The sequence below is a fragment of the Dufourea novaeangliae genome, unplaced genomic scaffold, assembly GCF_001272555.1.
Source record: "Dufourea novaeangliae isolate 0120121106 unplaced genomic scaffold, ASM127255v1 scaffold175, whole genome shotgun sequence".
NCBI classification, from domain to species: domain Eukaryota; kingdom Metazoa; phylum Arthropoda; class Insecta; order Hymenoptera; family Halictidae; genus Dufourea; species Dufourea novaeangliae.
The window spans coordinates 703,952-723,848 of record NW_015374053.1 but is presented as its reverse complement, the minus strand read 5'-3'; the positions used below and the strand labels follow the sequence as shown (position 1 = coordinate 723,848).

At 43.7% G+C, this 19,897-nt stretch overlaps 2 protein-coding genes across 2 annotated transcripts; both read right to left on the bottom strand.

Moving 5' to 3' along the window:
* Nucleotides 1-3,442: 3,442 nt before the first annotated feature.
* Nucleotides 3,443-9,224, bottom strand: LOC107189884. The gene is made up of 7 exons (XM_015578563.1): nt 8,997-9,224; nt 8,529-8,699; nt 6,892-8,100; nt 5,464-6,222; nt 4,928-5,090; nt 4,247-4,604; nt 3,443-3,803 (listed from the first exon to the last, which is right to left on the bottom strand). The coding sequence occupies exons 1-7, from the start codon at nt 9,222-9,224 to the stop codon at nt 3,443-3,445; spliced, it is 3,249 nt and encodes a 1,082-aa protein (XP_015434049.1).
* Nucleotides 9,225-13,552: 4,328 nt separating this feature from the next.
* On the bottom strand, nt 13,553-18,139 carry LOC107189883 (cuticle protein 38-like). Its single transcript, XM_015578561.1, has 4 exons — nt 17,781-18,139; nt 14,680-14,714; nt 14,494-14,633; nt 13,553-13,657 (listed from the first exon to the last, which is right to left on the bottom strand). Exons 1-4 carry the CDS (start codon nt 18,137-18,139, stop codon nt 13,553-13,555), a joined length of 639 nt encoding a protein of 212 aa, XP_015434047.1.
* Nucleotides 18,140-19,897: the final 1,758 nt, after the last annotated feature.

The following is a 19,897-nucleotide window of genomic DNA, read 5'->3' as shown; positions in this document are numbered from 1 at the left end:
TGTTTTGCGTTGTTGATTAATTGTATTAATTTCAATTAATTGTAATCGTTAGACTATAAATACATAACTGAGAACGTTCACGTAACAAATTTTAAAGGGTTTCATACAAAAGTAATAAGTTATTAATAAAGTCAGAAAGTGTTGTCCTTTCTGTAATGCCTGTAATGCGCAAGACAAGGAGCGACGATATGTGCGACAAGGACAGAGATAGCATTATACGTGCCACCTACTTTGAAAACGGATTCATGACCCCCTGGTACGTATTAGGCGAACAGGATGACCGAAGAGGTATTAGACAGAGAGGGCGCTATACGAACTCCGAATGTGCGACAAGGATAGACAATTTTCAGACCAGAAGCTTTAGCAGTGGAAATAGGCAAAATTTCGGCTCCTGGTACTAGGAATACAGAATAACCGAGGAGGTCGAAGAAAGTTGTAGACAAGGACAGAAGGTCTGTAGAGTGAGAGAGAGATAGTAAATTCCCGCCAAATTCCATAACCCAACTAACGTTAGAAAATTTACAAATATCTCAATATTTAAGAACAATTCATACCTATTTGCAACCGAAGAACATAGAACAGACCCCAGGCAATATTCACAACCCAGTTTTCGGTAACTTTGCCATCGAATTAATAAGTTATTAATGATTATCTCAACCGATGTTCAAGGATCGCATAATGTAAGTGGACACTGGCCACATTAATCATTAATTTATTATTCTAAGATACGCATTTAGTATACTTTTGCAGTTGAGGAATGTAGAATGAATCGCTAGCTAATTTCCCATACCCCTTTCGAATAGTTTTGAGGTTTAATTAATATGTTACGTACAAGTTTTTACTACGTTGATCGCAGTAACCTCACGCAATTCGACAGTCGCCCGTAATATTCATTATTTTCCTAGTTTTACGTTACAATCTGTGGTTCTATCTAGTATAACAGTCTAGTCTGGACCTCTAACAATCTTGATATGACAATTTGGAATACGAATGGTTTGTTATTAGGTAGTTATTAACAATTTCAGCAAGTGATGTCTTCTCTCGAATGCCTGTAATGTGTAAGACAAGGAGCGACGATGTGTGCGACAAGGACAGGGATAGCATCATCCGTGCCACCTACTTTGAAAACGGATTCATGATCCCCTGGTACGTATTAGGATAACAGGATGGCCGAAGAGGTATTAGACAGAGAGGGCGCTATACGAACTGCGAATGTGCGACAAGGATAGACAATATTCAGACCAGAAGCCTTACCAGTGAAAATCAGCGATTTTTCGGCTCCTGGTAGTAGGAATACAGAATAACCGAGGAGGTCGAAGAAGTTGTAGACAAGGACAGAAGGTCTATAGAGCGAGACAGAGATAGTAAATTCCCGCCAAATTCCATAACTCAACTAACGTTAGAAAATTTACAAATATCTCAATATTTAAGAACAATTCATAACTATTTGCAACTGAAGAACATAGAACAGACCCCAGGCAATATTCACAACCCAGTTTTCGGTAACTTTGCCATCGAATTAATAAGTTATTAATGATTATCTGAACTGATGTTCAAGGATCGCATAATGTAAGTGGACACTGGCCACATTATTCATTAATTTAGTAATCTAAGATGCACATTTAGTATACTTTTGCAGTCGAGGAATGTAGAATGAACCTCTAGCTAATTTCCCATACCTCTTTCGAACAGTTTTGAGGTTGAATTAATTTTTATGAACAATTTTTTGTTACGTTGATCTCAGTCACGTCACGCAATTCGACAGTCTCCCGTATTATTAATTATTTTCCTAGTTTTACGTCACAATTGGTGATTCTATGTACTCAGAAAGTCTAGTATGGACCTCTAACAATCTTAATATAACAATTTGGAACACGAATGGTTTGTTATTAGGTAGTTATTAACAATTTCAGCAAGTGTTATCTTCTCTCCAATGCCTGTAATGTGTAAGACAAGGAGCGACGATGTGTGCGACAAGGACAGGGATAGCATCATCCGTGCCACCTACTTTGAAAACGGATTCATGATCCCCTGGTACGTATTAGGATAACAGGATGACCGAAGAGGTATTAGACAGAGAGGGCGCTATACGAACGCCGAACGTGCGACAAGGATAGACAATTTTTATAGTAGCAGGCCCCTGCTATGGAATTCCGTTGTTTTTCGGCCTACTGTTTACACATTATTATTACTTTACTGCCCTTTCGCGTGGGATTAGAGTAAGGCTTCCTTAGTACAAGGTACACCGCAGCTGACATGCAGACTAAACACTAAAATAAACCGATTCAAAGTAAACTAAAATTCACATATAATTTATTTATTGTTACGTGTATTGTACGACACCAGGAGCCAAACATTTTGTACAATATCAGAGACTCTGGAAAATTTATACTTACCTCTTTTTAGTATTAATAATACATAATTTCTGCGATCGTGGAATGTGTAAACAGACTTTCATCTAGATGTATTGTTGCAGGAATTATATTACGTAGGATAAACAATAGAATTGTGAACGCATTAATTGCATTCAGCTATGAATCAAATGTTGATCTCAGGTGGACAGAAGGAAGGGAATCGGTAGAGAGAAAGGGAAGTAGGGTATCGATCATTTCGATAGCCAAGCGGACACATTTGGGCTATATCCGTGACGGTATCGAAATTGAGTAAAAAGACAGGTTGTCGATGTTACGTTGGCTTTATCAGACAAAAGATTGCGTAACAAAACGGCATTGCAAATAAAATGCATTACTTAACGATCCGACGGTATTTCGAATCACGTCCTCAACAAGAACAACGAGCCACGACGCGACCGCCGTCTGTAGTAATTGGTGTGTGTGTCCGGCGAAAGATGTAACGACACACAGGTAGTTAATCCACTTAACATTTAGACTGCCGGCATTTTTTTCATAAAAAACAGGTGGTGTCTTCTTTTGACCAAATATTTACGCACGTACATAGAGTAAACCAACCAGTAATTGACTGCATACCAATGGAGGACCATTAGGCAAAGACATGTAGATTATAAATGTAAAATTATTAAATATTTATAAATAGAGCGTAGTTGCACTTTTAATATCCTACATTTTTACTGTAGCGTATTAAGCAAACATTAACAAGTACAATTCTTATTAAAAATATTTCTTACCAAGTTCTGCACATTATACACAATAAGAATAAGCAATTATTTGTATAAAAATACCAAGAAAAACAAATCTAATTGCAATTTCAACATCTGTTTGCTCGTTATAAATAAATACTACATAACACACGCACTGCGCTCTGAATTTCGAATTTTATCAATGTATCAAACGGGATATTTCCGGGCAGTCTACAAGTTGAACTTCTGCCACTCACAATCGTACACACACGAATATAATCTGCGTTTATAACGTCGTAACAGTCTCGTAACGAAAAGCGAGGGAGGGTCTCGCTGGGGGTGGAATCAGTAACGATTCACGATCTGGTGGATCCAGTCGAGGTAATGGGAGACACGAGAATAGACGCCTGGGACGCCTGGCTGTCCGCAACCGATCCCCCAGGATACGATCCCTGCCAACTGCCAGCGACCGTGTCGTTCGCAGACCATTGGACCGCCTCCGTCCCCTTTGCACGCGTCCTTCCCATCTTCGCCTCCCGCGCAGATGAAACCTGGATGAAGGTTGAACCCGGGACCGAGTCGGGTACGACGCATCTGATGCTCGCAGATCTGATTGCTCACCACTGGCACGTCCACTTCCTTCAGGATGTTCTGGTACTTGCCGAAATCACCGAAAGCGTCCTTACCCCAACCAGTGGTCCAACATCTGGGGGGGGGGGGGTGAAAAAAGAGAACGGTTAATGTTGTTCGTGTGTTTTGTTATTATCATTGATGGTGACCCAAGGGCGAAAGAAATTATCTGTGGGTGATTGAAAAAAAGGGGTTCATAAACTGTGGGCTAAAAGTCGTAATAAATATGGAGCGAATGATTAATTATATCTGGAGCCAGACTGTATTAGGGTCACACTTCTTCAATTTCAGAGAGAAAATTAAACTTGCGAAAACCTTGTGGAACCGGTTCGGTAAGAATTGAACGAGAAACAATCGTCTATCTTCGAACTATTGTATGCATTTTAGATATATTGTCCCGAACTAGGGTCTGCGCTGGGACAATAATCTTAAAGGAAGAAATTCCTCAGAACCTTTTAATATCGTTTTTTTTTGGTTATTCTAAAATGTTCAGTAACTGAATTCCTATACGGTGTTCACCTGTTCTTCGCGAAATCGTCGCGTTTTTCCGGAAGACAGGCGGGGCTGATGTGCGGGTTCTTCTGAAAATCGACTTCGTGATCGATCCGCAATATCGCGATATCGTTGTACAGAGTGCCAGCGTAGAACTCCGGGTGCACGTGGACGTTCCCCACGTCCCGTTCTATGTACGGATAGAACTCGACGTCGTGGTTCACGTCCCATTCACCGAGTCGTACACGAAGGTCGCGAGCTGCGTACGTTTTCACGCAATGGGCCGCAGTTAGGATGTGCCTCGACGAGATCAGTGTTCCACCGCAGACGTACACGCTTTCCGTTGGGTCCTTCTTCAGGATCGCCACCTGCCACGGGTATTCACCTGCGAAAACGAAATGGGGTCACAATCGTTGATCCAGGAGATAAACACTATGGAAATATTCCACTCGAAATTCGACACTTTTTGCAGTAACATTTCGGGTTCTGTCGACATTTGGATATGTTGTAGTCTTTGGTGTTATATGCAAACGTATCTCGAAGGATTTTTGAATATTTTACAAATTTTTGATTTCACAGCTGTTTGAAATATAATGTCGATGTTTCTTTAATAAATCATAACTGTTCCTGACCGAAAATCTCCAATTTTTAGGTGTTCTTATTTTTCAAAATTTACCCAGACTGGATCCTGATATTTTTCGTACGTACCGAATTCAGCGTCACCGTCGACGTTCACAGGCGTCTTGATCCTTCCATTGATGCCCTGCGTGTACCGAACACCGCATTGGCCGGGTCTTGGTTTCGCGATCTGTTGTCTTCTGCGACAGCAGACCAGTCCTGGGCTGCAGGCACGTGGACCACCGACGACGAACTGTCTCTGTCGAGAAAGAATAGAAAATCTCGTTGGACGACGAGCTTCTCGACGCATCGAAACCGAGTGAAACGGGGAAACGTCGCCCTTGGACTATAAAGGCCCATTTATACACATCCGTTCCGTGCCCGATCCGAATTGATTACATATAGGTACAAGAGGTTGATGCGACAATAAATAAACAAAATAAAAAAAAAAAAGACTTAAATTCGTCATTTCGCATTTGTGGTATTATTTGGCGTCTAGTATATAGGAGTTTATACTCATTCAGGTGTGTGTATAAATAGGCCTTAAATCAGCAAAGAAGGGGGCGTATGGGGAGGCCTGTAAAAATGGCGACCGCTACCTGTTGCGCTCGAGCTTCGTCGTTGACGATCTCTCGTCCTCCCATGGTTTCGATACTCACCTCTGTCTCCGAAACGTACCGAACGTCGCGTTTTCTTCTGTTCGGAAACGATACCTTGCCGACGGCGCTCGGTACCGTGCCAGTCGCCTTCGGTCTTTCGACACTGGCCGCACGTGCATCGGTACTGATCGGTTCGTTCGATCGCGACCGGCCGTCGTACTGGTTCGCGAACGAGCGATCCTCATAATCGTAATCGTAATCGTCTACGTCACGATAATAATCGGTGTATTCCGCGTGATTCGTGTACGATGATGGTTCGCGATGATAATGCGGATTGTGGGACGGATAGATCGGTTTCGTATAATACGGCTTCTCGTAGTATACGTTCGGCTTCGGCGGATAGTGGTAGTGGGGGGCGTAACCGGGCCCGTAATTCCCGTACAACGCCTGTTTCTTGTTGGCTAGCAGCTGACCGAGGCCCTGCACGATGTGCCGGCTCGGTGTCACGTGGAAATTGACAAACGGTTTCACCACCTTGTCGCCGTACTCGTCCTTGGTGAACTGTACGGCTAGCAGCGGGTTCACGGAAACCAGGCCTAAATTAATGCCCTGCTCGGGCTGGTAACCCCCCGGTCCGTAACCGGTGTACGGGTTTACCAGAGGATTGCCACCGTACGGATTGATCGGGTACGGGCCGCCGCCGTTGCTCTGTGGAAGACCGAAACTGATCCCCCAGGTCGGCTTCACGTTTAATTTCGACGAGTCCAGATCGCTAGCATCGAGTCTCTGCAACCAGGTAGTCACGAACGGACACGCAGATAAAGATCTCCCAGTTTCCGTATGTTTGTCGTTTACAAATTTTGTTCCGTGTCGCGCGGCGGCTACCGTAACCGGTCGATTGAACAGACCGCATGTGTATATCCGATCGCGGTATATGATTCTCGCCACTAGAAACGATAAAATTGGCCACAGACGGTACGATTTATCGTGCGATTAATTCCACAACGTGCGTTGCTTTCGATCAGGTGAAAGACAGTTGCAAACACAGACATTTATGTGTATTATACAGTGTCCGGTATTTAAATCGACACATGGAAATATCGTAAAAACAAAGCATTTAACGAGAAATTATTGTAGACGAAAGTCCTTTGGTTTTGAGGGGGGGAAAGAGAATGGCATTATTTATTTTTAGTCTGGTGAACGCTTTGAAGATCAACCTCGTTTTATAAATGGATAAAATATTGAATAAAAATTAAAATAAATAATCGTTTCAGGCTAGAATTGTGTATTTCTTTGCGTGGATTAATAATCTGTTTAAGAAGTATAGGTATCCTTTGAAAAAAACCAAGTTGCCCTCCAAATGACCTTCAAAATATTGTACCAATTGAAATACTCGACGCACGATAGATCGCGTCGTCAGTGGGCCGTTTAAATAGAACAGTTCAGCGGTCTTACCCCTTCGCTGTTCGTCTTCTTCCGTTCCTCGACGTTCGTAGCCACGTCTCTGCTGGCCTCCCTCTTCCTCCTTGCCCGGTTCTCGCTGGAAATCGGTGCGTTCGAGCCAGTGACGGTTCCATTCCCAGCGACGATCGTCTCGATTGCAGTGTCCCCAGCATTCTCAGCGTCGATGTTCTTGTTCAAATTCCTTGGATCGATCGGTAAGAAGAGATCGTCTTTGCGACCAGCCTGTTCAGCGGCGGGACACTGCTCGTACGGCACGCAGACGCAATCAGGGGCGTAATTCGAGGACGAGAAATCGTTACCAAATTCATCGTTATTATTATTATCGTTCTCGTAGTAATAATTGTTGCCAGTGTTGCTCGACCCGGCGGGATTGTACTCGTTGTTAGCAGCGTGAACGGTGTTCGGGGAGAGATAGTTCCCAGGACCGTAGTATTTGCCTGTCTTCTGACCGTCCGATTTACCGTAGGTGAAATCACGCGGTGGTTTCTCGTAGACGGGATACCGTTCGGCGTAGCTGTTCGCCGAGGCGGAACCACCGGAACCTGAGAGACCGTTGTTCCCGTCGTTGTTCGACGGGGCTTTCACTTTGAACGCTTTCTTGTAATCGTCCGACTCTTGGAAACCACCGGCGTAGATCCCTTGACCGGGTGGATCGTAGCTGGTGCCCGGCGAACCGTAACCGATCGACGGACTGCCGACGAAACCGGTAGTTTGACCGTTCTCACCGTGATGATAGTGATGATGAACGTGTTGTTGTATCGGGTCGCCGCCTACCAAGGACGTTGGACGTAACGATATCTGCTTTTTGTCGATGTATCGATCGTTTCCATCGTAATCGAATCCGTCCGGGGTGGCTCCAAGTTCGTAGACCGGCTTCGAGGCGGCGAACGATGACACGACCGGTCCTGGTTTCTTGAAACCAGGGTAAGAACCGATGTAACCGGGGCTGGGTGGAGGGAAATGAGAAATCGACGGAGGTGGTCCACCGCCGAGGCCGTAAACAACGTCCGAAGTTAGCCCTGGTGAACCGAAACCGAGGCCTCCTGGCGGTTTCGGGGGTCCGTACGGTCTTTTTACTGGAATCGCTGGTAACGGTCTTCCGACTGGCTTTATCGTCACCGGTTGGGCGTAGATTATGTCTTGGGGATGGATCCCACGATGAGGGGAGTAATACGGACGACGTCCTTCGACGTTCTCGCACTGTGGACCGTGTATGTTGGATTGTTAAGACAGTGTTGCTTTGGTAACGTTGTAATCATAATTATAAAGACACTCTAAAATTTTCAATTCTTATGTGTTGTGGTTCGAAATAGAAACGAACCAATGACATGTCTGAAATCGTGGTGACAATAATGTTTCTCTGGCAAAGGATACATTATATTCCATAGAAAAAAGTGGTTCGTTTTGTAGATTATCCAGAATACATAAGGATTGAATATTTTAGGGTAATATATATACAAGGTGTCCCAAAATCGTTGTAAGTCCTTGAAAGGGGCAATTCCTGGGGTGATTCGAAACAAAGCCTCGGAGAACTTTTTGGCTAAGGACAAAGTTGTTTCAAGTTACTTTCAAGGATTTACACCTATTTTGGGACACCCTGCATAGAACGATTGTACGTTTATACTTACGTTCATCAAACCAAGGGTGCACAGTTTATCCCTGATGTAGCTCCTAGCGACCGTGTCGTTGCCCAGCTGAAGAGCGTTCTTCACGTTCGGATCGGCGTACACCTGGTCGAAACCTTCGATGTTGCGACCCTGCCGGTTAGAAACCAGAATTTCTTCAACCACGGATTCCACCTACAGCAGAGGAGCAGATTCGTTACAATTCTGAAAGATATAGGGATGAACCGATCCAGGTAAATACAGGCAGACGATTGATACCAAGTATTTTACAATATACTCAGTATCGAAAAAAAGCAGTCATATCGAATGGAGTGAGTAATCGATATGAAAGCTAACGAATATGAAGAGATATGGAGTTTCGAATAACAAATACAAGATGAAAATGTACTTCGTCATTTTTAATCCTTTAAACGTGGAAGTTCGGTTTATCTGAAAAAAAGATATATCGATCTTTGTGATTAATACCCTTACCGTTCGTTGTTCCCCGGTTCCATCGTCGAAGAAGTCGACGTTCGTTTCCGACTCTGGCACAGCTCTTTTCTCGGTCCCGTCTTCTTGCGATGCATTCGTTTGTTCTGCGTTCTCCGGGTCCCCGTTCTGCCAGGACCAGTCCCGTGGGGACGGTTCGATCGGTACTTGGGTAGCGAGGCTGCTCGCGGCCAAACCGCAGCAAACCACCAAAATCAGCCACAGTCTCATCCTGTGGTGAATTAGTTGGCAATTAATGACACGGCAACAATAACACGACTCTACGACTATCGACAGTGGCAAGGAGAAAAGAAAGGCTCTCGCCGTAGAATGGTATCAACGGTTGACCGAGAAATCGTGCGGCCAACGAAAGCGAGAGGATGTCGGGAGAAAGTCTGGCCTTCGCTGTGATACCCGTCGTCTTCGTTTTACCTTCGTCCCACGCAGCTCTTTCTCGACTCTTTCGAAAATTTTCGAACGCGGTGAAAGTCGTTGCGTAATACAGACTCCCCTTGATTATCGTCCAGAACTCGGGTCCGCGGCGGGACAATAATCTTGAAGGGAAAAATGCTTCACACCCTCTTAAATTTGTCTTTTGCCCGAAGCCCGAGCCTGGGAAACAAAGCGCGACAGGTTTCACTCCCTCTCAGTAGTGAGGGTAACGTTTGGACAATAATCGTGTAGAACAAACCAGACAATAATCGAGAGGAGTCTGTATATCCTCGGTACACATAAAGAAATCGTGTGCTTTAATCGATCGACGAAAACCGAGAAGAAATCGAAAGAAAATCAAGAGTGGATGTAGATCTCAAAAGTACAGTCGACTTTAAAGAGATCCGTGAAATGGGAAATCGATTTTGTTTCGTTTATTCTTTTTTATTTTAAATATAGGGACACATGTATGTCCAAAGAGGCGTTTCGAGAAGTTTTACACTGCCGAACCAAGGGAAATCGATTTTTGAAACAGTATCGGAGAACGGTACCTTAAGTCTCGGACGCGTCGAGTATCTTGCGGTCCCGATCAAAATTTCTCCTCGTAAGGAAAGGACCCTTCTGCGAGCTACGGCTGTCGGCGAACGTCTGCGATGCGTCGAGGAGTTTTCGCTCTTTAACCAAACACTTTCTCCATGAACGAGGTTACACTGCGCGTTCACCGATGCCATTCCTATCTTATATAGACGTCCCTTTCGGAGATGCTGGAACCGTGCACGAACTTACGGTGGGGCACCGTTCGTGACTCATCGGACATCCGTCTTCGAATAGGTTCCTCGAACCGCATCGTGTCGTTCCCCACAACACTGTTGCGTGTGTGTGTTGTATTTGCTAAATCGACGGAACACGATCGTGTCTTGAATTCTGTTACCCGCCACCTGTTCGATCGCAATAATAGAAATTTTCTTCGGTTAGCGACTTCAGCCTGTATTTTTTGGTTCGATCGATCGTTTATCCATTGTGATGAAGCTTCTCAGGCATTTCTGTCTCGATCTAGCATCATTCGCCTTGAATATAATAATAATCATCATCGTTATAATCAAATAAAAATAATGTCAATAATAAATCATTCATGCAAACAAGCATCCAGAAAGTTATTAATATTATTAAGTTAATTACCTATGTAACATTTATTTTTAGTATTGTTATGTCTAATCTCAATTACATTGGATTATTTGTCGCATCTGTATGCCGGAACGATTTCAATCGTATATTGTGAAATAGGATTTTTCAATATTATTCAATAAATTCTTTAACAATATATATTCTGAAATGTTTATCAATAGGGATATGTCGTGCAATAATTCAGCTTGCTAATGATGCGTCGTTTATTGAAAAATTACTAGGGTACGAATACTCCTGTGACTTACTGTAGTTGAACAACATCTGTCTTTTTCAACTACCGCAAAAATGGCATAAATTAAATAGAATACGGACTACGAAGAGCTTCTTCAAGGAATAAACATATGCATATCGGTCCAATGTAACAAGCGCATCGTGGAGTAATAGATGTCCAGTTGTCATTTCCATTATTAGGACATCCAAGTATGGCTGACTCGACATCAGCTACGTTGGCCGCGTGTGCGACCGTACGCAAGCGAATTGTGCAACACTGAATTTTAGATAATGGGGTTACGCAACGGGCGCCAAGAAACGTCGTGGCGTCGTAGAATTCGGGTGTGTTTCTCCAAGGAAACACGGTTCCCCGAATCGAAGTGCCTCTTTTCAGGTTGCTCGAACCCAGTGTGTCAAGTACTTATTGTCCCGTCGAAGGTTCCATGCTTTCGCGTGCTAGCAATTGATCCAGTTAATTAATCGTCTCGACAGTATTTGCCTAAAAAAAAAAAAAAATGGTCAAGACTCTTATCCTGGCAAATGAATAAGTTAATCTAGAGTTCCCCAAAACATTACATATAATAATATATGAATAATTAATATGTACGTATTTTAGTAGTTAATAAAAATTATTATTAAATTACGTTCTGGCCTTTTAATTCTACGATTACCGCGAAGAATTTGGAAAATTATAGGTGGCCCTAATTTTTTCGTCAAAGACTGTGTATTATTTCGTGAACAAGGCTGGTCGTCGTAAGCTGCGAGACATTGACGCCTATTACGATCGAATTAGCATAGAGTAGACGATCAATATTGTCGCCAGTATGAAAGTTTCTCCGTCTCGTTCGCGCTCAGTGGGTGGGGAAAGCGAACACCGTCACACACGATTGTTCCCTGCCGCTCCAAGAGTCTTTTTCCAATTTTGGAAACGAACGACACACAGGTTCGTCGCGAAAATACGCGGGCGAGGTGTGAACCCGCGATGAAACGAAGTCATGGTCGAGACGGGATGGTACACAGCTCTCGAAACACCTTTATTCCGTGATCCTCTTCGGTCTTTCGAGTTCCGGGAGAAAGTGCTCCTCGATGGTGACGGAAACACCGTGTCGATCCGCAAATACGAGCGGAACCAAAGCATTGTTACGATTCGTCGACCTTAAAGTTGGGTTCGAGGGGATCGTGAAAGTATACATTATACAGTGAATCATCGATGAGTGCTCGAAGGCTCCCCTCGGCACTGAGAAGAGGTCCCCAAGGTGTATGACTTTTTAACCCTTTAACGTCCAGAATCTTAAATTGTTATATAAAATTATGAGACTGATATACAGGGTGTTCCGCTTAACACAGACCACCTAAATATCTTCTCTATCTGTGATCATACCAGACATATTTTTTACATGAGTTGTAAAAGTGTTCAGAACTAAATTAAATTGAATTAAACACTGTACGTTAATATAGCTTGGTATTCTGAAGCGATCAATATTTCTTTATCCAGCATATGGCCATTAGTTTATGAAATATTTAACGTTCAGTACCAAGGATCCCTTCGAACAATCATCGATATTTCGCTGTATTCGTTTGGGATTTTCGAGGCCCAGTTCCAGGCGAAGCGAACGCACGGCCCCGAAACATTTGTGAACCGAAACGAGGCGTTTCAATTGCTCACCGACGATTGTGCAACCCGGGTTTTCCACCCTGTCTCGTAACCCTCTGGGGTTTTACGCGGAATAACTTACGTGACCCGGTTCGATCGCGTCCGGCGAGCGAGGTGATCGTTATCGAACTCCGTTCCCCATACGGAAGGTGCATCATACCAACCTTTATTATAGCACGAATTACGGAACGAACAACACACAGATGTTCCGCTGTTATATACCAGAGGCGACGATTCGGATAAATTTATCAAATGCTTATGCACGGTTTATCTAACGCATCAGTAATAGCCTTTGTACGTGCGGAGAAAGCAGAGAATCTATTTTCACTTTCCGTTTCGATTTACGTGCGACCACGGCGAAGGGAGGAAGGAGGGAGTGAACAGGTATACGGTTGCAGGTAACGATATACGGCGATGTGGCGAACGTGGTGAGGTCATAGACAGAAGTTTCGTTCGTTGCTTAGCTGGTTAAAGTATTGGGCATAGGACCAACGAAAAAAATCATTTCGAACATTTCAAGATGCTTCGTATTCAGAATCTGTAAAATTCTATTCTTTGTTCACCGTTGGACCGAAATGTTTACAATTTATCTGTACTAGACCTCACTGCAGAGCTACGGACAAATGGGATTCGTATGTTTTCGGGGCAACCTTCGTCCCTGTATATCTATTACAGTTATTAATCCTTTGCACTTAATTGTCCTCGTTGAAAGGACAAAAATTACACGGGGAATTAGGAAATTCTGTGTGCAAACGGTTAATGTAGCAAAGCTATTTTCGCTTCCATATTTTCAGTCCACGAATATCTTTTAACCCATCCTGCACAGTATATCGTTACCTTCAAGTACAGTCGAACTGGAGGCTCTATCTCGTTTCACAGAAAGTACATGTATTTCAGGTTAGACCGGTAGTCCATGGACGCCGACGGATTTATCGATGAAGGGTACAAGAAGACGACCAAGGTGAACAGAGAAGCCGTAGTCCGCAGATACGCCAGGTATGGATGATTGACGCCAGGTGTGCGTGCGGTGTTACCGGGCGAAGCGAAAGTGATCGGAGATCGTTGACGATTCGTTAAGTCAGTAGGTAATGCGATAGCCGTGTTGTTCGATGGAGTAGCTGGAAGGTGCCGCTGCCAGTTCCAGGGTGGCGATAGCCGGGGCAGCGTACGCGTATGGCGTGGGCTAGAAAGTCAACGCGTGTTTTCGTCATATAACAAACAGAAGAAATGATCGTTGACTCGACCCGTCGCTGTGAAGTACCCATTTAGTGATGGGACGTAACAAAGGGTCTATTTCAGTGATCAGACTATATCGTTATCCAACGACTTTCGGTCGAGCAGTATATAACTACGCCGTTTCGAGGCACAGCAGAGTTGGGTGATATGTAATCTAATTACAAAATCTAAATCACAGTTACAATTTAATTGCAATGTAATTGGAAGACCATTATAAGGACAATTACATTTTGATTAACTATACTAAATTTACAATAAAAATTACTATTCAATTGTAAAATTGTAACGTGATTGTAATTATAAATGGTATTTCGTAAGTAGATTAAATTTTGCCCAACTCTGCTCGACTGCAGACTTGTCCGTAGAAACATGCTCTATGCTTATATTCTCTTTTTATTATCATTTTTCAATTCTGTATTTTTCTATACTCCTATTTCTTAATTCATGTCCTGTACCGCCATGATTTTATATTATTTTTCAATTGTTATTAACTTATAAATTCTTTGTGTATATATATATAAATTCCGTTCATAATTATCGAAATTGATCTTCATTTCGGAATTCACGTCTAATAAAAATAAACGCTAAATAGACGCTAATTTAAATATTTCTACCGCTACAAAAGGCTAAAATGAAAAATCAATATGCTGAAATTAAATGCTAAAAATACTTGTCACTTCATAAGCATTGTACTTATTCATTATATCGATCCTTGCCCGTCAAATTTATATAAATAATAATAACAAATAAGGACAGAGACTGTTTCGTATAATAGATACGAACCTGAAGAGGCAACAGAAGAGGTGCATTGCTCAACGGAGTGATCAGAGGCGCCAGTTTCGTGGTGGATGCCGGTGATATGAGTGTGAGGGCTTTTGCAGAGGCGGCAGATCTGGCCGGGGCTGGTACCGGTTCCAAAGCGGCTGCAGGTGCAGCTGCTAATGGCATCGCTGCTAACGGCGTTGCTACTGCTGGCGCAGCGGCCAACGGCGCTGCTGCTATGGGTGCAGCGACCAACGGCGCCACTACTGCAGGTGCAGGGGACAACAACTTCGTCACCGGTTGCGGAGCTGCAGGGGCCAACGGCGCCGGTGCAAGCTCCAACGCCGATTTCAGCGACGGTGCTGACGGCAGATTGGCTAGCGGAATGGATGCTACTTCCTTCGCCTCCGGTTGGGGTATCAACGGCGATGTTGGAGCGGCGCTAACAGTGCCGAGCACAACCGCAAAAAGGATCTATGGAGGAAAGAGTTTTTGTTGTTGTTTTTTTTAGTTTGTAAGTGCGTAAAGAGAATGGGAATCTCGTTGGGGAGAAATTCGATGAGTGATAGTCTGCAATAGATAGTGTTTGTATAGTCGTTCCGACCTTTAAACCGTTGACGAGATTAAATAGTTATGTGCCCAGTGTTTAGACTCTCAAGACAGTATAAACTTGGTTTTCGAAAGAGTTTACAGAGAGAATTCGCTGTTTGACAAATGCGATTAATGGGATCGGAGACAGAAAATTTTGAGTTTTATCTTTGTAACAGATACAACTGCATAGGGCTCAGCGGCCTTGTAGGTGCATATAATCTGATTGGACCAAGAAGCTTGTGTTTCTAAACCAAGACATTGTTAATGAAAACAAAATAATACAAAATATGTGAAATAGTCTTAAATGACTATTGTCCCTTGATTTCATGGAAAAAAAATGTTTGTACAAGACACGAAAAAGGTGCTAGCTACGTCTTTATCTTATGCTTTTTCGTTATTTGATTACTTTTGATCTAGATAATGAATTTGCTCGTCTCTGGTCTGTACTCACGTATGCCTGCATGATGAAGTAGGTTTCAGGGATTCTGCGAGCACCTCTCGAATCAGCACCTCCAGTCTCTGGTCGAGGATCCTGCCGGACCGCCCGTACTTATAGAGATTCCCGGGGGTGCCGTAAAAAGGAAACTCGTCTTGGATACGCGGGACCACACCGGTCCCTGCGCATCGTTGCATGCTTCTTCGGGGGATCAGGGGCGGGACTTATCTTACCATATCTTTGCTCCACCCTGAATCGTCCTCGAAGCAGAAAGGCTTCAAAGGAGTTTTATCGAGTATCCGGATATTCTTGGAGCATTCGAACGGTCCCAGGGATCACGGAACTTTCATCATGATTTAGTTACCATTTTCCTTTCTGCAACAAAAATGTTTGCATTGAAAATTGTTTTATTTTCTTGCGATAATTTTCGGCGAATTCGAAGGGTTTTATTTTAATTTAACCCTTCAGGAACATTTTCAGGAGGTTATTTTAGAAATGCTAGTTGTATTGTTTTCCATCGGTTAAAATAATAATTTCGAGGGGAACTTTGTAAATGGATATCTAACGATGGGAATAGTCTAACCGGATGTTGTTTGGCAAGTTTTGCTCGCTGATTGTTTTATAGTTAATATATTATGAACTGCAAACAGGGAAAATGTTGTCGGTGCTGTTCCCCGCGAAACCTGGAATCGGTGATCCAACCAGAAGAGGAGGCAAGGGCGTACCTGTTCGGACGACAAAAATCGAGTCGAAGATTATAACCGGTTTCCGAACCTACTAAGTACTTTGTCCCTCTCTCTGGACTCCCAAGCTCGTGCAGATTTTCCTTCGAGGCAAATTCTTCGTCCTTTACAGGAATTTTCATCTCAGCGATCTTTCCTTTAGAATCGAGAAATACTAGGAGATTTAGAGAATTATCGGCCTATTCCAACGAACCTACAAGCGAAGGAAACGATGGCTCTAGGATCATTCTGGCCGAGAACAATGCTTCATGACCATCTATCCACAGAATAGAACAACCAGAAGCCAGACAAATTATAACCACCGACGAGGTTTAAGAATATAGACCTTTCGTCGAATATATTTCTTTGGCCCACTTTTCTAGGACAACTGTGCTCCATTTCCATTTCAATGTCACTACCCATCGTTCCCATAACGTAGAGGTCACTAAACCTGAAAGTTTATGATAGCTCCTCCTGTACTCTCCACCAGAGGACTTCGAAGTTACATTACCTTTCCAGCTTTAACTCAAACCTATCATCTAGATTATAGATACTAGTCTACATGACGCCCACTGACGCTTTGAAGACGGCTTAAAGATGCCTTAGACCTAAAATAGCCGTAAAATGGGCATCTTCAAGACGTCATATACTATCTGGGTTGTCTACATCGTCTTCAAACGTCAATCATCATCCCCATGTCTAAGACAAGGTCTTCCAGGTAGTTATACTGATGAGTCCAGCTAGCAGGCCTTAGAACGAAACGATATCCTCCTTTTCTCATAACCTTCATTAACACTTTGACTGCCACGTCACCCAAACATCGGTGATAAGTACATTGCAAAGAGGCTGTAACAGCCTCTAGTAACTATACGCATATATTTTCGGCGATTTATGACCAAAAAACGAGACGAAGTGTGTCTGGCTACGTACGGCCATTTTCACTGTGGTAAACAATGTGTTAAAGCCACCGCAGGGTTTTTAAAGTACTACGGATTAGATGAACCATCAACTCCCATAAGATGGTTTATTCTTGTACCTAGTCGGTACTCTAACAAAATATCGCAAAACACCCAAAAACAACGTTACCAGGGATACCCAAAGGAAAAAGGGTTGGTAAGCAGCATAGACATCGAAAAATAGACTGCCCGTCAGGCCGGCGTCCAAACATTAGAAACAGACGGGATACTTTCGAAGGACTAGCTATCTCTTCCTAACATAACTGGGTCAACCACTCAAGTCCCAGAACCTAAGCCCTACTATTTAGACTTAAAAATAAATACCAAATGCTCCGAAAGCTATCTATCTCCCTCTAAACTCGATACGCCCGTTTCATTCGGATGCGCAGTCTATACTTCTATGGTAAACAAAGGTGTGAACAAAGAAAAAAAAAAAATAACAGTAAATTTGAAATTCAGAATGGATAAAATTTATTGTCGAGATGACCGTTACACGACAGCACAGTGCCGTCGCGATGCTCGTCCATCATGGTTGGCAAACAAGGTGTCCGTGGAGGCTGGGTCGACTAGAAGTACGGTTCAGACGTCGTTCAGAGATGGTATGCAACCGGTGCTGCATGTGCGTAGACCGGTGCTGCATGTGCGTAGACCGCTGGCGCTGCAGCGACGATCGGAGCTGACTTCAAGATCGTAGGGGCGGCCACGTGGGCGATCGGTGCGGCGACATGGGCGACCGGTGCGGCGATGTAGGGAGCCGTGGCAACCAGAGGGCTCTTCAGGCTGACTTTGTAGGTGTTTGCGTAGCTGGTGGCGACCGGCACGGAATGGGCGACGGCAACCGGAGCTGCGACGATCGACGATGTATGGAGGGTTGCCGGTGCAGATGCGAGGAAGCCTGGCTCGGGTGCTGGTGCAGCGACAGCGCAGGCAACGAGGACGGTCAGAACGATGAACTTGTACATGGTGTTTGAGATTGGTTTCGTCGTCGACGTAACAAAAGGAGACTTGAGTACTCGGAGCAGCTGTGATCGCTGAGAGACGAATGATGCTCTACCGTCAGACTAGCTGGGCTTTTATTCCGACGCTGTGACCTCTCCCACCCGAAACCCTTGCGTACGTGTGCGTGTTGAAGACAAGGCTCCTGCCTGAATCGCGTGTTTCGTTTCGCCACCGCAACGGTGTGTTCCATTCGAAACGGCCCCGATTCCTCTCGTTCTGGGTACCACATCAGGGCTACGCAACGTTTACCACTTCCCTGGTAGCGACTGTATATACAGTGGGTGAGAAAAGTATTCGTATACCATTTAAAACAGAACGAATCTTTTAAAATTGAACCGAATGACTGGAGTTTCTTTGTGACGTTAGAAGGATTAGTGTAGTAAATGATGCGTTGATGAAATGTTGGAAAAGTTGCAGTTGCTCGGAATCGCGAAGAAAATTGTGAAGGTCGCTTTTTGCGATTTTTTTTACTGAGATTGGAATGAAAATTTAACGAATACAATTATATGCGTGATGAAAATTTCATAGAAAATCGGTTAACGTTGTTATGAATCTACAAACGGTTAAAAATTGCAGTTTTTCGTGACTTTTAACTATAGTATATCTAAAGAATTCTTACATTTTTCGATGCCTGTTACTCGTTTCTGTATTAAACGATTTCAATAAAGACAAAAAAGTTGTAAAAAACGACATTTACTATTTTCTTCAAAATTTGTTTAACTTCACAAAGAAACACAAGTCACTTGATTCAATTTAGAAATAGTTGTTCTGTTTTAAAGGGTGTACGAATACTTTTTCGACCCACTGTACATGTGGATGGTGTTCAAGGTCCGGCGTTCCTTTCGTTTCGTTGTTCGTCCATGCGGAGTACATTGTCAAGGACAATGAACCGATCGACGACGGTTCGGATCCGCGTGCAATGTACTCGAAAGGCCCTTCGGGTCCAGCCCCTCCTTCCTCTCCTCTTTGTCGTCACCGATCACCCTGGCCTTCCTTGCTATGTGTTTCACACGTCTTGTTTTCGGTATGGAACCGAACGACCTTTATCCGTATCGTTCGCCGTGATCCAATTCGGTACGATGTGCGTACCGTGTGTGTTATTCGGGTTACTCTTAACGACAGTCATTTCATCGACGACGTTTACTACTTGATGTCGATAGTTATCTATCATATAATGATTGTTATTTTAATAAACATAGTCGGTGAAATGGTGGTCGTTGATCTAAACGTGCCGGTGAGTCAATATTGTTGATATGATTGTCGGTGAAGTAAGAGTAACTCGTGTTATTCTCGTACTAAACTGTTGTCGCTGACACTGGTCTCTGCCCCCTCGAATTCGAGAAATTTGTCCTTAGATAACGAAACGAATCCCGCGGGCGAGTCGGGCCACCCAGAGTCTATAACGGGCGAACAACCCTCGCATTTAGATAGGTAACACCACTTAGTTAACGTATTGACTGTGCACGTTAATTAATAAACGCAACTCTCCCCCGTCATCGCCGATAATCCGGTCCCTATTTCCACGATAACATAACGTAACGGCCAGCCTGTTCTCCTCCCCTCTGATGGGTCGATGTTAATGCCGATAACGTTACGCTACACCGTCGCGTTTACTTCGAGCGGCTGACACGGGATTGCGCAACAATTAGTAAACTGTATCGACGCCCACCTCGTCACTTCGAGACGCGCTGCATACAGACAAGCCCGGTGGATATTAGAAA